At 41.3% G+C, this 16,848-nt stretch overlaps 1 protein-coding gene across 9 annotated transcripts in view; it reads right to left on the bottom strand.

The window, feature by feature from the left end:
- SLC4A4 (solute carrier family 4 member 4) overlaps positions 1 to 16,848 on the bottom strand; it is a 399,538-nt gene that overhangs the window by 255,756 nt on the left and 126,934 nt on the right. For all 9 annotated transcript variants that reach the window (XM_036021813.1, XM_036021819.1, XM_028505445.2 and 6 more), the window contains exon 3: positions 9,847 to 10,026. In XM_036021813.1, coding sequence (XP_035877706.1) covers positions 9,847 to 10,026 — 180 coding nt within the window. The remainder of the gene's footprint in view (positions 1 to 9,846; positions 10,027 to 16,848) is intronic.

Raw genomic sequence — 16,848 nt, 5'->3', positions numbered from 1 at the left:
TCTCAATTAAAAAGAGACAAGATGGGAGTGATATTTTAGATGTCTGGCAGCTGGTATGAAATAACTCCCTTCTATTTCAAGTAAGAATCTAAAGGATGAAAACCCAAATAAGAAGATGTTACCTTAGAAATTGGAAGAGAAGGGAAGACACAAGAGACACTTTGAAGGAAATATCAATAGGACTCAGTGAGCGGCTGGCTATGGAAGGAAAAGAACAGAGAGTAATCAAGGATAATTAGGATTTTTATTATATAAGTAACCAGGATAATGGGGACTCAATGCTCACAACACCTCTATAAAAATATGATGAAAAGTCAAGTAAGAATCCCCATTCATGGGGAAGTTATTAAAAGGACCCAATGCTCCTACTTCTACACTGATCATGGAAGAATTCTGGAGAATGTATTAGTAAAGTATGAGTACACCTATGGCCTCCCATGGTCCCTCATCCCAACTACTTCTGCATCAATGGTTCAAAATCACAAAGCCCTGAATCTAAACCCCCAGTATCAACAACCTATATAGTCCTTTAAGAATCCTTTTATGCAGTATGAGAAACTTCCTAAATAGCATATGATTTCAAGAATATCCCTACCAATACCTCTCATTCTTTTAGTGCATTTCAATCACACGCATACTTACACACATACTCACGCATGCACTACCCACTCCAGCTTCCTGTCTTAGAAACTTGAACCCAAACCACAGGATGTGTCCTGCCTTCTACTTAGGTGGTAATGCCTGTGACAGACAGTCATTTATACCCCATTCACTTCAGTAAAATATATTTCACATTTTAAACTCTAAAACGGCTGTTTTCCCCCCCAAGTCACAATCTCTTTTTAGCCCTGAGGGCCCAGCACCTGGAGCACAGTAGAACCCTCTGAGGCCTCCTTACCTCATGAGTCACTATAAATAGCAGCAACATCAGCTCTCCCATGACACACATAAACACACTATTCATAACATCTCAGGGCATGACAAAATGGAATCACTATTGTAACAGAATAGTCAGAGGCAACAAAAAAGTGACACTTTTTAGAGTGTAAAAACTCCTCCTTGGAGGGCACTTCTAAGTGACTTCAAGAGAACAGCACTCCAAAAAACCAAGGCTCCCTAAGAGGTTTATATAGTTAACTGGCTAGAGGAGACTGAGGCATCATGACACAGTCCTCCTGCATTCACCAGCGTCACAGGGGAACAAACAGCGATTATTTGTACCACACAAAACACATCATTGCGCCAAACCAGTGCCACCAAAAACACAAGTATGCCAAACATATTTTCCTTTCTGCCCAGCACTGCCTTCAAGCTGCTGACCTGTCCCACCCAAAAGTCCTTCTACTCAGATTAATTTCACTGAGAAACACACACACACACACACACACACACACACACACAGCCAGAAAGAGATCCTTCTCAAGAAAAAGTGAATGGCCCATTTGCTTTCAGCACCCCAGAACTAGGAATTCCAACTGCTGACTAAACTCGAGGACACACTTGGTACGCAAAGTCACTGGCCAGTGGCAGCATTCTACACAAAAGAGCAGTGTAATATTAGGAGTCGCCTCTGTCCCTTATTTCCATGGTCCCTATTCTTGCCAACCAGCATTCCAGCTGATATCCATTGGCAAGTTGAGACACTGAATTTAGGTTAGTTCTTCCAAAGATGCTGTTGGGAGCCAAGGCAACAGCTCAACAAAGGAACAGCTAGTGGGTGTTTGTAGTAGAAAAGGCCAAAAGAGCCCAAAGAATAGTGATTAGCCTTCACGGGGAGCTGATCTCTGCAAAGTCCTAGTCTGAAGCTTCCAGCCTTACCTGTGCACACTGCAAGGGGGAACGTGAGCTTGAAGAATGTGTTCCAAGTAACTCACAATAATGACTGCTGATCATTATTGCTAACTAGGTGCACTGCTCATTTAATACCCTGAACACCATGAATTAAGTTCTATCACTGTCCCTTTTTACAGATGAGGAAACTGAAGCACACGGAGGTTGAGGATATTGCCAAGGTTACACTGCTGGTATGACCTGGGAATCAAATTCAGCCTAGCCCGATCCATGCTCCGAACAGCTGTGATTTGCTGCCTTTTCAGTCATGTTACATCACAGGTGCCCCTCCTGAAAAGCCACATTTAAAGTTTTCAGTTATTTAATATAAAAAGCTTTTGTTTTTTATACCAAAGTACTTCCTAAAGATAAAGTAATTCCTCTTACTTACATAAGATGGAAAAAAAAAAAAACAGAAGAAGATGAAAGAGTATATTTTTTGCGTTTGTGTTTTCTTTTGTTCCTTAACAGAGAAAGAATCCACCACATTTCACACACATTCTGAAGACCTTCACTCCTGCATATGGATTCATTTTGAGGATATGCAAATAGCACATAGAAAATTAAACAAATCTGCACTGGCTGCTGAGGCACAACGGAGTGCCGGCCTGCAAACCAAAGTGTTTCCAGGTTCAATTCCCAGTCAAGGCACATGCCTGGGTTGCAGGCCAGGTCCCCAGTAGGGGGTGCACAAAAGGCAACCACACACTGATGCTTCTCTCCCTCTCTCCCTCCCTAACCCTCTCTACAAAAAAAAACAAAGAAAGAAAAAAGAAAATTAAAGAAATCTAACTTTATGATACCAGAAGTAAGGACCTTAGACAAAAATATTTAAAAATCAAGAAAAAGTAGAAACCCACAAAGAAGAATAAAGTCAGGTCAGCGGAGGGCACAGGGGTGTACACTGGGAAAAGGGGAAGTCGAATGACAAAACCTCAAATAATCTTGGCTCTTATGCAAAGCTATTCTGTCCACTTACCTGGAAGCACTAAACAAAAGCAGCTGCCCACTTCTCGGTTTCAGTTTTCGGAATATAACAGGAGTGCCTACTGACATCCATTGCTCCAGGCTCATAGAACCATGTTCACAAGCACAGACCCACCAGTTCTGGTACACTTCCGAAGAGCTCAAAGAGACTGAATGAATGTCTGTGTGCACAGACCTGGGGAGCTGATTCCACGAGGGCAAGACATATGTGTGTGAGGCAGGCCGCAGCTCCAGGCACTGATGCCTTCTCAGGCCTGTCCAGAAACACATTACACATCAGACCAATATGCTGAACAGGATGTTCTGTCTGTAGCTCTGCTTCCCAACATTTAACACATTTTCAGAGTCTCTGCAGCCACAAAGTGGCATGTGATTCCCAGGATACTAGCAAAATGAGAAGTTCAGAGATCAAAACCACCTATGGTGGGAATTTGTGCTGTATTTCCAGAGCCGATGGCACTGGGGACCACCTTCCCACCCACTTTCTGGGCAACCCTCAAGGATGGCAGCTGCAAACTTAGAAGAAACAAGTGCACCGTGGAGGAGGCAAAAGAATTATTTTTAAGAAAGAGCACAATCTCGCTTTTCTCTCCACCACCCACTCCTCACCACCTCCTCACTCCCTTGTCTCTCCTCCTGTTTCTCCTCCATCTCACTTTTCTTCCTCAGCCTCTCTCCTTGTAGTAGCTCAGGTACCACACTTCTTGGCACCATCCTGGGAAGAGCAGCTATACAGGGACTTGGAGCTGCTGCTGAGTTCAGAGGAGAAATAAAGCCAGCTACCTTCCCTCCTTAAAGCTCCAAATGTGTGAGAATCATGCATACACTTTTTAGAAACCCTATCCTTTTTTTCTGCCATGTGAGGTGTGAGGAACAAATGAGCAAGGGAATCAATCTGCCCCAGAGTGGAGGGGGAGCCACAGGAAAACATGCACTAGGCCTTGCAGAACATGTAAGAGTTTTCAGGGGGAGAAGGCAGTAGTGGGATGAAGAAAGCCGGCATTTGTAGAGAACCTACCATAGGCAATGCATCTACATGCGTACACTGGTCACTGGGTTTTCTCAACAAGCTAGTGAGTTGCTAGTGGCAATACCAGTGATGGAGATAATTATTATTACATCCTGGGTTTGATGCTAACAGCATCCCATGAATTACCTCATTTAATCCTTAGAACACCACTGTGAGAGAAGTGTTATCAACCCATTTGGTAGATAAAGAAAGAAAAAGGTTTAACTAACTTCCCAAGTTCACCCAGCTGCAGAGGGGCAGAACTGGTACTTGAACTCCAGCTTTTACTCCACAGCACCCAGCATGGTAAGCAGAACCTGCTAGAAGCCCTGTCTTGACACAGAAGCCATGGAGAAAAGAAAAAGCATCTGTGTCATAAGCTAAGTGAACGTTAATTATGTCATCTTCCTTATGTGCCTAAATACTGGAAAATATTTGACTTATTTCTTCTTTTAAATGCCTTCACTGTTCCATTCCATGCCTCTTTAATATGACTTCTGAAGCTGAGCTGCCCACGTGCAGAGTAATGAGTGCTTTTAAGTGTACATGAGAAATCCATGTGCCCTATGGATCAGTTCCTTCTACCCCCTGTGTGTGACAAGCAACTCAGCACACTCTGGAGCCACCTACACAGGCCAAAATGCCTTCTTAGCAATAGTAAAAATAACAAGACACCTTCCAAAGCAGAATAATTAAAAGTTAGGACCAGATTTGCATGGCAAGGGAGGAAGGCAGTGCAGGGAAATATAAAGACGAATTGCAGGCATTAAACACAAGAAAATCAGCTAAACCTTTATCTATATGGTACACAATATTTAGATAAATAAAAGCAATGCTTATGTATTTACCTGTAGTAATCCATCCACTCAATTGCTCTGTGGTAAGCATTTACTAAGCATATACTACATGCCAGATGCTGTGCTAGGTGCCAGAGAAAACAATGGACAAGGAAACTCTGATCCTAGCTCTCATGGAGATTATAGCCTAGGATCAGCATAAGACAAAACTGTAGGCTCACAAAATTGTAAATTAAAACATATATTATGAAGGAAACAAAGAGTTGAGAAAGAACATTGGAGAACATATACAGGGTGGAACAAAAGCAGGTTTATAGTTGTTGATATGGAAAATAATACAATAATTAATGAATAACAATACAGGAATAAACTCTGTTGTTTTGTGTACTCACACTGTAAAGCTATTCTGGCCCTGCACTAGATATAGTAAAAGGAAAGGCCTCTCAGATAACACAAAAATTTAAAGCTGCAATGTAAAAGGAAAGAAAAGCTAACCAGGACAAAGATAAAATGACTCCTCCGAAAAGACAGGATTACATGTGCAAAGGCCCTGAAGCAGGAAAATGTTTTGGCAAAAAGGAGCTGAAAAATCAACGTGGCTGAAGAAATGTAAGCAAGGGAAGAAGGACACAGAGCATGGCTGTTAAGATACTGCGTGCTGTGATGCCCAATTAAGATCTCGCTCCAAGGACAGAGGATGTTTTCAGCAGGGGAATGGCATGGCTCAATTTACATTATATGATGATCACTGTGGCGCTGTGGAAACCGACTTGAAAAGTGGAGTCTGTTGCCGTTGTGTACACAAGAGATGACAATTCGCTGGACCAAAATGTGGCAGCCAAACTTGTCAGTAGTAGACAGGTCCAGACCGATTTTAGAAGTAGAAGCAACAAAAATGATTGATGGACTGTATATGTGGGTAACAACAAGGACAGAATCAGAGATGATTCTCACCAAGTGACTATTTATATGTGGGGTGTACATATAAATAGAAGCCTCACGTAATACAACGCTGGGCCCATGCAAGAGTCTCGTCTGCAGGCTGTAGTATATCTATAGACACAAGTATCTCCCAAAACCTAGATCCAACAATAACAGAAACTGTGTGTGGCTGTTCTTCAGAAACAACAGTGGCATACTACCAGGCAGATATTTCAGTAAATAGTTTTCCCGTAAAATAATTTTATTGTCATGTTGGTGCCAGAGACCTATAGCTTCCCCAAAACCATAGGGTTAAATGTTCTTTGGTATGTGAGTGTAACAAGTGCAATATTTTACATAGAAATGCAGCAGATAAACCAGCTACCAGTTCATCTAGTCTCCATGATAAGCAGTGGAGAGAATACATAGTAATTTCTAAGAGAGCCTTCATGTCAAATTAGATGATGCATAACTTATTAACTAGCAGGAAAATAACTAACTATATAATGCAAATTTATAAATAGCTTTCTTGTGATTACTGAACATTTGGTCCTTAACAATGGTCTCTGTACAATCCATTCAGAAGCCAGGCATACAACACAATGCAATACTCCCTTGGAAGGAGACCTCTGAGGGTAAAGAGAAAGAAATACCTTGCTTGTTGTACATGCTGTACTCAAAATAGTCCCTAAATGCCACGGAAAACAACTCCCATGATAGATACATTCATTCTCACTACCTTTCTGATCAGTGCATTCCCTTTTACTGACTTGAATATTACTGGCATTGTTCCATTGTCTTTCCTACAAAGTTGGTAGATAATTATCATTTCATAATCCCTTGGTCCATTTGTCTGGGAGAGTGTCTCTCCCTTTTTAATATGTATAGTGATGATGCACTCTCGTTAGTAAATTGCAGAATGGAAGATGACTATGAGAAAGACAAAGAGAGAGAGTGATCACACATACACATTAGGGAGGGAACCTCAAATTCTGGCTCAGGCCTTGCCAAAATAGATAGCAAACCAAGGTAGACAACAGCAGTTTATTTAGAAAGGGATTTATCTTTTGTTCCTTCACACTATTAACTGTGACCTTTTTTTCTGCATTTCAAGAACTTTACTTGAAATAGACCCCATTCTTTTGTTTCTGTTTTGGTTTTTTAGTCAATATATGAAGGATCCCTTTAGATTCCCAACATTCCAATGAAAAGTACAGAACTCTTGTCTCCTGCCCTCTGGTCCCTTCTAAGTCTCAACACCTTACATTTTAACTTAGTAGTCCATCTCCAAACGCTCCTGAAATGTTCACCATCAGTTTGGTGGCCCATCACACTGCTCCTCTCAGCATGGTAAATCTAGCTTCTAAACCACCTGCTCAGTTCCAATAGTGAGCCTATAAAAAGACATCCAGATGCACATCACTACACTTCACATCCTCTTTAATTTAACTCTATAAATCACTCTTCAACACTCCTGAGCTGTTCATTCCAGGTTGGCCCCTCATCACCTGCAATGACTGAACTAGATCTTTATCTGTGGTTAGTGCATTTTATCACAGGTTCCATATTTCTGCAACTGCAGCAAAGAGACGAAGAATACACAGAGGTCTCCCAGGAGAAAAGCTGTCACTATGAAACTCCTTTGGGGAATCTCCCAAAACTGACATGCGCATCATCCACTGCTTCTCACTCACTCGCTCACTTCTGCTGCACATACTCATTCTCACTTCAGACTCAGAGTTACCCAGATAGCCAAATGTTGTCCACATTAAAAGAAACAAAAGCAACATACACATGCATCTAAACACACAGTCCAATTGTAACTTCCGGCAAGATGGAGGAATAGGTGGGACACACTGTACCTCCTCGTACAACCAAGATTAGAAAACCAATAATTTACAACAATAATTTTACTATCAGAATAACACCCAGATCCGGCAGAGGATTTATCTGAATGGAAGTCGGCAGCCAAGAAGTGAAGTAGACACGTTCATCCGGACTGGTAGGAGAAGACGAGCCGGCGGGCGCGGGGCTGGCTCCGGTCGGCGGCGCGCGGAGGTCAGGGAAGGTTTGGCGCGAAATCGGCGCAAAAGCCATCCGGCGCGCAAGAACGCAGCGGTGATCCCTGAGTACGCAAGCTGCGGCTGGCAGACCCAGAGGGGCAGCGATTGTGGACCAGGGCAGAACTCGCGTCTCGGAAGCCCCAGACAAGGGTCTAAGTCCAGGGGAACGGAACTACCGCCATTGTTTCTCCCACCCCGCTCCCGCCCCCGCTCCCGCCCCGCCCCCACATATAACGTCCAATCTAGCGACTGGGGTGCCCAGCCCCGGTGAGCACCTAAGGCTTCGCCCCCACCGTAACAAGAGCAACCAGACCGAAAAAAAAAAAAAAAGGAGCGGACAGGGGTAAAAAAAAAAAAACAAAACCATGTTTTCAACAGAGCAGATCAGTTCCCCCAGGACTCATCCTTTTGAGTTGGACCAAGAATTAGCCAATCTATCAGATGCGCAGTTCAAAACACTGGTGATCAGAAAGCTCACGGAACTGGTGGATTTTGGACGTAATCTAGATGAAAGAATGCAGATTACCATTAAAACAGATGCAGGAAGACACGCGGAGGAGAGCCAATAGTGAAAGGAAGGAATATGAGTCTCAAAACATACAGTGGACCAGAAGGAAGATAGAATCAACCAAGCAGGGAAAGCATGATGAAATAAGAATTCAAAAAATCGAGGAAAGGTTAAGAGCATCCAGGACACCTTTATAACGTTCCAATATCCGAATTATAGGGGTACCAGAATCGGAAGGGGAAAAAGCAACAGATTGAGCACGTATTTGAACAAATAATAAAGGAGAACTTCCCCAGTCTGGCAAAGGGAACAGTCCTCCAAGAAATCCAAGAAGCTCAGAGAGCCCCAAAGACGTTGGACCCCAAGAAGAAACACACCAAGGCACCATCATAATTACATTAGCCAAGGTAAAAACGAAGGAGAGAATCCTAGAAGCAGCAAGAGGTAAGGGGACAGTCACCTACAAGGAGTTCCCATCAGACTGTCAGCTGATTTCTCCAAAGAGACCTTACAGGCAAGAAGGAGCTGGAAAGAAATATTCCAAGTCATGAAAGACAAGGACCTACATCCCAGATTGCTCTATCCAGCAAAGCTCTCATTAGAATGGAAGGGCAGATGAAGTGCTTCTCAATAAGGTCAAGTTAAAGGAGTTCATCATCACCAAGCCCTTATTTTATGAAATGCTAAAGGGACTTATCTAAGAAACGAAGATAAAGAAAAGACATGTATAGTTAAAAGGACAGCAACTCACAAATATCAACAACCACACCAAAAGCAAAACCAAAAGAGAAACGAAGTAAACAATTAGAACAGGAACAGAACCACAGAAAGGGAGGGCACAGGGAGGGTTAGCAGCAGGGGGGGGGGGAGGAGGAGAGAGGGGGAAAAGGTATAGAGAATAAGTAGCATAGAATGTAGGTTGAAAATAGATAGGGGGAGGGCAAGAATAGTACGGGAAATGTAGAAACTAAAGAACTCATAAGTATGACACATGGACATGAACTAAAGGGGGAAATGTGGGTGGGAGGGGGATACAGGGTGGAGGGGAGAGAAGGGGGGAAATGGGACAACTGTAATAGCATAATCAATAAAATATATTTAAAAATAATAATAATAAAAAAAAACACACAGTCCCTCACATCCCTGAAATCCAAGGTGTTTTTTGACATCCTGTTATTCTGTTCTTATGATATCTAATACGTTCAACATTTCAAGAGCTATGCCACTCCATTCTACAGTCTTTTGTGACTTACAGGATGCTTTTCTGCTATTCCTTTTAAATTACTGACCTGGCTCATGACCTTGTTAAATGTCCCCTATGAGCCTATAATTATCATTCGTTTATATATATACATCATCTTGACCTACTGTCTCAACAGAACCTATCTCTAAGCAGAAACAATCCAAAAATTTCTTTAAGAATCTTGAAGTTACTATTGATGACTACAGTCAAGTGCATCTATAACACCCTGCCCTATTTCACTAGTCAAAATGCAGAATACAAAACCATGCCTATACTTTATCACATCTTTTCTGACCAATTCAGAATTTTACCAAATCTCCTACACTGACCTGTAGGGATAAGAAAAGCATTTCCACAGGCATTATCCTTTAGAGACCATCCTCTTATCATTGTGACCCTCCCCATGAGCCACAAGATCCTAAAAGATGTCCTTCCCAAGGACAGAGGAGTGAGGCAGAAAGAGGCACCGAGACCCATGGAGTACTCACTGAGTGGTTTCAGGATGCTGCTGCCAGATTCATCAGCATTTTCCACATCTGACTTGTCAGAGTAGTTCTCAGAGATTCTCTCCTTTTCCTTCTTGTCTTTGTGCCCTGTCTTTCTCTTGTGACGTCTCCTTCTCCTGTAACTCTTCGGCACATGGACCCCAATGTAGATGGTGTGGTGGCCTAAGGGAAGGTACACAAATCACCCATCATTTGAATCGCATTCTCTGATGCATATAAATTGTACAAGATCCACAGGTCAGAAGAAAATGTCTATGAATTCAACATTACCATTCTATATTTGACAAACTCAAACTAGAAAAATGCAACCTCCCAATTTTCAGTTAGCTAGAGTATAATTCAAACTGTTGGCTGGCACTAAGACTCTGTGAGGGTGTCCTCTATTTCCTATCCAAATTTACTACTTCTGTTTAGGAAAACCAAAGAATACTGTACTTGAAATCAGACATCCTTCATTCTGGTCAGACCGTTGATATATGACCTTGAATCAGGGCCTCAATCTCATCATTTGTATACTGACAGACTTATCCTGGGCAACCCCAGAAGCCCTGTCAATTCTAAGCGTCCGTGAGTCTGTGATTATACTCAACAGGGTGCTGGAAAAAGAGGTCTTGGAGCAACAAAAAAATAAAGATCTAATTCAGAATTCAAGAAGTCATTCTACTTGGGATAAGGTTTAACACCAAAACTCTTATTTGTTTGTTTTTATTTTTTTGCCCCTTCAGCAGAATAGAGACTTAGAATGGGACAAACTGAGGAAAAGTTAAGACATACTTGGAGATAAATTCTAGAAAAACTCAAATGTTCACACGAGGAAGCAGCTAAAATGAATGTCAATTAAAGTGTCATTCCCATTTTTCTTTTTCATTTCCAAAAGTTTCTAAAAACTAGTTGTTGCACTGATAAAAATAAACCCAGCCCAGCAAAAACTGCCTTGAAAAGAAGGGGAAAAGGAAAAAAGATTGTGAAGTGCTTTTAGTTCTCTGGATGGAAGGAGCTACAAAACTGACAAGTGGTGTTATTTTAACAAAATCTGATAAGACAGAGAAAAAGGGACTCAAAGTTCCACATCTTTTTTTTTAATTGGGAAACTTTCACTTTCACTTTATATATATATATATAGCATAACTTCTGAATGTGGGAACCAACATTTCAAAAGTAATGTAAAAACCTTTTTTTTCTTTTTCCTTTCTTTTTTCTTGAACTACTAATTAGAGAATCTTGTGTGTGGGTTTCCTCTCCCATTCTGGAATGACTCCTTGATGGCCTCTTTAGTGCCCTAGACAATATCACACGCCTACACGTAATGCTCAAACATGCAGTAGGTCTGAAGTAAAGGGCTGTGAACTGCTTTTCACAGTAACTCATTCGGCATATCTAAAAACACCATAATTCACAGCAACTCATCTGGCATATCTAAAAACACCATAATTCACCAGGGTGTTTCCTTCAACTGGAAGGATTAAAACAATTATATGCTTCTTCAAGAAAGAGGTTCCAACTCAGGAATGCAGAACTCGGAGTGAATGGGTCAGCATTCAAAAGAAAACATTTGATACTTGGAAAGAAGTTGGAAGCATCTAGAGAAACCTGCCCCCAGCAACACACACAAACATACAGACACACACGCCAACTCAACTACTACAAAGTGCCATGAAATTCTCACAGAAGCTATACCAATGAGCAGTGCCTCATGTCTAGCCATTTGCAAGCAAATTGTTCTCATGGGAAAGTTATATTACACTAGCAAGTAGGAAATGTCTCAGAAACAATGTGAATTAAGTAACGGTGTCAATTGTTTCCTGCGCTCCAGTTACTGAGGGAGTCCTGCTTTATCTGGTTTCACACAATATATGTAAGCAAAGCCAACCACTCTCTTAGTAAAGCAAACATGGAAAGCTTAGTTGCCTTCATTCCGGAATTAGAAAAACATCATAAAAAATTTAAGTAGGAAATTTTTTTAAAAACCTGTCACATTAAATATTTTCTACATCTATAAATCATGGTAAATAAGAAAAAAACAGCAGTTAAGCTACACTAGTTGTATTGAGATTCTTTGGAACCCTTTTGTAATATATTTACCCAAATCTGTATAGGACATCTGATAAAAATCATTTTACAGGGCAGTTTATAGGGGCTGATGGGATTTTAAGGTAAGATTTCTGGCACAAAGTGTCATCCACCAAATGAAGGGTGTGAGCTATTCAGAAAGGGAGCTCTCATTGTCCATGGAGAGCAACGCACTTTGCCTGCTGGAACCTAATGTGAGTTGTCATCAGCACGAAAAACAGTGCCATGTTATCCCCATTTTGATCCCAGGCCTTCTCTCTGCCTTGTGAGTAAGATCCTGCGTGTCCCCATTTCCTCCAGCTGCTGCCTCAGATGCCTCCCCACTCACTCTGTAACACACTCTCAGGCAGCTGGGGAAGCTTTCAGATGCGGTACAGGGCTACGAAATGTGGTTCCCTTCAAGAAAGGGCAAATTTCAGGCATTTTTTTATATCATTTTTATTGAAGTATAATTTACAGGTCATAAAACTTACACATTTTAAGGGTATAATTCAGTGGCTTTTAGTATGTTTACAGAGCTGTGCGACCATGGCCACGATCCAACTTTAGAACATTTCCACCAATTCACAAAAAGACCCTCATGCCCATCTGCGGTTTTCACTTCCATCCCATACAACCACCCTTATGCATTTTTGATACTCTCAGTGATGGTCTCGAGAAGGCTCCAGCTCTCTGGTACCCACATGGCTACGAGCTTCTAGGGGGGGGATCCTTACAGCACAGTAAGGAACAACATTCCCTGACTGAGGAAGATACTGCCTTTCAAGAGCGGCCAGAGGAAATGGCCCTGAGCTGAGCAATCCAAAATTCAAAGCACGGTCCCTCTCCTCTCACACATTACTCGTTATCTAAAATTTCCTTTTCTGTCTTGTGTTCAGATAAGGAAAAGGAACAGGGTCCTGGGGTTAAACAAACCCTTAGGAACTCAGGGACAGCGCCTGGGTTTCATCAATTACTTCTCGACCTCTCTCCACCTCAGCTTCTTTGCCCATGAGAAGACGGTAAGGACTGCCTCGCTTAGCTGAGTAGGGTTAGGCATGCCTTCCCAAGGGGAAACCGAATACTTCATAAGCTGTATGTGCTAAGTGGCAAAAATACCAGAAGGAAAATGAGCCAGAACATAAGCATTCTCACCACCCCCAAAGAATACCTGTCTTCAAGATCAACAGAAGCAGCATTGCTGACCAAAACAGGCTATTGTTGATAAGACAATCACAGGTGGATCTCAATATTTGTCTTCATTAAAATATCTGTACCTGTCTCAGAGATATAGCAGGAAGATTGGGGTCTATTTTTAAAATCACAACTCACAAAAGGACAGCCAGCTCTTAGGTTGAGAGTGGAGAATTGTATTACATGTAAAATGAAAATGAGAAATGTGACAGACAAGCTTTTCAGTCCAGCAAGGGTCCACGAAACAGGGAGATGCTCAAAGAAGCAGGGAGTTACCTTCTTAACTTACAAGGGAATTTTAGGCTTAAAAAAGAAAAAAACAAAACTTCTCCCTAGAAATGTCAGTAAAACTGTTTCTGAAGATAATGTAAAAAGCAAAAACTTTTTATTTATATATTTTTAAAGATTTTATTTATTTATTTTTAGGGAGGGAAGGGCGGGAGAGAGAGAGAGAGAGAGAAACATCAATGTGCGGTTGCTGGGGGTTATAGCCTGCAACCCAGGAATGTACCCTGGCTGGGAATTGAACCTGGGACACTTTGGTTCCCAGCCCGCGCTCAATCCACTGAGCTATGCCAGCCAGGGCAAGCAAAAACTTTTTAAATAATAATAACTCATAAGGAAAATGTGATTGTTTAAAATGTTATTAAAATAAAGGTTCTACTCTTGTTACTCAAAATTTGGTCAAGTAAAAATACTAGAATTTCCACGTGACTGTCCATTTAGGCGTGAGTCCAGGTACTCCTCCTTGATTTGGCAGTGGCCTCGGTATCATGCGTTCAAATAAATACCCTGCCTACCTTTCTCTGACAGATGGTGCAAATTCCCCAGAAACTCTAAATGTCTTGGGACTGTCTCACAGTCCATCCCACAGCCAGCACTACTGAGAAGAAAACATGGCTTTCTGGGTTATCTCTGAATGTCAGAAATTATCACCAGGTGATCCTTGTTTCTTCCCATCCTCACCTGCACCACCTCAGTTGAAAGATGAAGCGCTGTGAAGCTGTCCTATCCAGTTCTCCAAATTCCTACGCTATTTCTAAACTAACATCACTGATAGTTGCTATCACACTTGTAGGCCGACGAGGAGCCTTCTTCCACTGAGTGACTGTGGAGAAGTGAGAGCAGCTTTCACAGATACCCACCTTGCTACCGAGGACGATTTAAGAGTCTGCAGAATCAGACCCATCAAACCAGAATTAATCCCACCAGCCTAGCATTCTCTGGAGGACTGGGTGGTTGACAACATACGCCTCTATGTGCGACATAGGTCTGTTAGCTCCTTCAGGAAGCAGGTTGCTGTGTTTCCAGTACATACAGATGATAGAAACCATTTACTGAGTACTTAAAGTGTGCCCAGTCCTGGCTAGGTGTCTGATAGCTATTACTTCATGCAGTCCTACAACTGCACAACTTAAATACTGCTATTATCCACACTGTACAAGCAGAGAAACCAAGGGTCAGGGAAGTCCAGGATATTGTCACCAGCTAACTCATAAAATCCCACTGAACTCTCTCTCGGGTGTCAATCTCAAGACTAATGAGCACTTCATCACGGCTTGGGTGGTATCTTGCTTTTGTTTTGTGACACTATCAGTCTCACAATTGAGTGTGTGTCCTTTGTCATGCTGACTGCTAGAAACAGAAGGGACAAACCTCGGGCCACCCTGTAGTGGGCAGGCAGAGTGGTGACATGCATTTTACACACCAACCTCACTCTTCCAAACTGCCAATCATTATTTTCCCTTCATACCTTTTGGAATAAAGCAGTACATAAATATTTCTTACAACCTCAGATTTCAGTACTGCGGGTAGAGGATGGGGGCAGCTGAGGGTGACTGTGGTGGAAGGTAGATAACTGGGCAGAGGATTCAGACCTACGGATTAGACACCCCCAGGCACCCCCACCCATCTACCCTCAGCCTGCTACGCACATCTCGAAACACAGAGATCTGTTCCCAATTTGATTTTTATCCACTTTACTGCTCTTTCTAGAGTCAACTGAATTTCTTTTCTCTCTAGTTTAAAGTAAAGATTCCACAACACTTGACACTTTATATCATTCTTTTTAGAAATCCTCAGCAACATTCCCACAGTATAACTTAAATACTACCTTCTCTGGCTTACCTAAAGTAACCTGGTCTTACACCAAGATGCCTGAAATTTGTTATGGCCATTGGCAAGAGGGATGTAGGAGAGGGAAGCAAAGTTAAGAGATATTTATTATTTCTTCTTAATTATGAAAATATGTAGAAGAGACAAGGACCCTGGATGAGTATAGATTATAAAAGATGCTATAAAAACTTTATTGTTAGCCCGGCCAGGTAGCTAGTGGTGGAGAGGCATCATCCAATAGACCAAGGGCAGGTTCATATCATCAAGGCACATACAAGAAGAAAACAAACCACGATAGGGCATAAACATGGAAAGAAAAACAAATCAATGTCTCTCTCTCTCCCACCTTTTTCTGTCTGTCTAAAAATCAATAAACAACATATCTTTTAAAAGGAACTTTATTTCTTGGCAAAAAAAATACTCTTAAAAAAGGTATTTTTTTTTAGAAGTGCATGCCTAAAAATCCTTAAACAGAATCACAGATAAGTCCAGATACCACAGAGAGTGTGTTGGCATAGTAATAGAGTACATATAATCCTAACACTTTAATAAATGAAATACAAATAACTTGCTGTTACAAATCCATAAGAGTGCCCATAAGCAGCTCCAATAAATTATAATCAAAGTAACATTGCTAATTTACTTGGGCAAAAAAAAAAGTTTGTGAAAAGAAAACCGCCTTCAGATGCACAGTGTAACTTTGCAGCCACCACAGGGCAAGTCAGCCCCTGACGAAATGTTTGGATGAGGGTCCACACGCCGAACAGACATCAGTGGTCAGGGCGAGGGATGATTTCTACTTTTATATTTTTAATTAAGGCAACTTTTCACATAGAAAAAATAATGCTTATGTTTGTTAACAGATAATTACATGTGTAATTTATTTACAGATCGTTTTGAATGCTGATGAGTAGTCTACTTTAATATTAATGCTACTAATTACACTTATGATCAAGCATGCAAGAAAATAAATAGTAAAAGCTATGAAAAACAGGGAAATACTTTTCTTCCCACTGAATTGCATGGGAATTTGATTCACTGAAAGCCTCTGGGAAATCCTTCAAGTGACCTGAAGTTCCCCAAGCAAGGCCGATAAGAAATCTCAGCTTGTTACCTGGTGTTTACTGAGCACAGTACTTTTAATATTTAATATTTAATGATGATGGTAATCTCTAGGGAAACAAATGGCTACAGGAGAAAAGGCCTCCAAGGGGAGTCAATGCCTGTCCTTTAGTTCAGGAAACTCTGGCATCTGACTTCTAAGTGCTCATTTTTAAGCAAAATGTTTCTAAAGTCTTTAGATAAATGTGCAGACCCCAAAACTACACACTGAAGTTACATTATCTATTTCCAATCCAAGTTACAATACAATTTCCATTACTATTAGCTTATAATAGAGGCAAAACTGACCAGCACTATAAAAAGTCAGAATTGGTAAGTATTTTTAAAGAAATACAACTTTATTATGTTCAATGATCAATTACTTGAAAATATCTAGGCTAAACAACCCCTTAAAGATACTACAGGAACCTACCTTAATAAATAAACAGGATTAAAAATCAGCTTATCTTTTATAAACTGCAGTTCCTGAAGTGCTTCACAATCTCTAATGTGGATTCTCCAAAA

The sequence above is a fragment of the Phyllostomus discolor genome, chromosome 1 (assembly GCF_004126475.2).
Source record: "Phyllostomus discolor isolate MPI-MPIP mPhyDis1 chromosome 1, mPhyDis1.pri.v3, whole genome shotgun sequence".
In the NCBI taxonomy this organism is placed as follows: domain Eukaryota; kingdom Metazoa; phylum Chordata; class Mammalia; order Chiroptera; family Phyllostomidae; genus Phyllostomus; species Phyllostomus discolor.
This window is presented reverse-complemented; position numbering and strand designations above follow the sequence as displayed.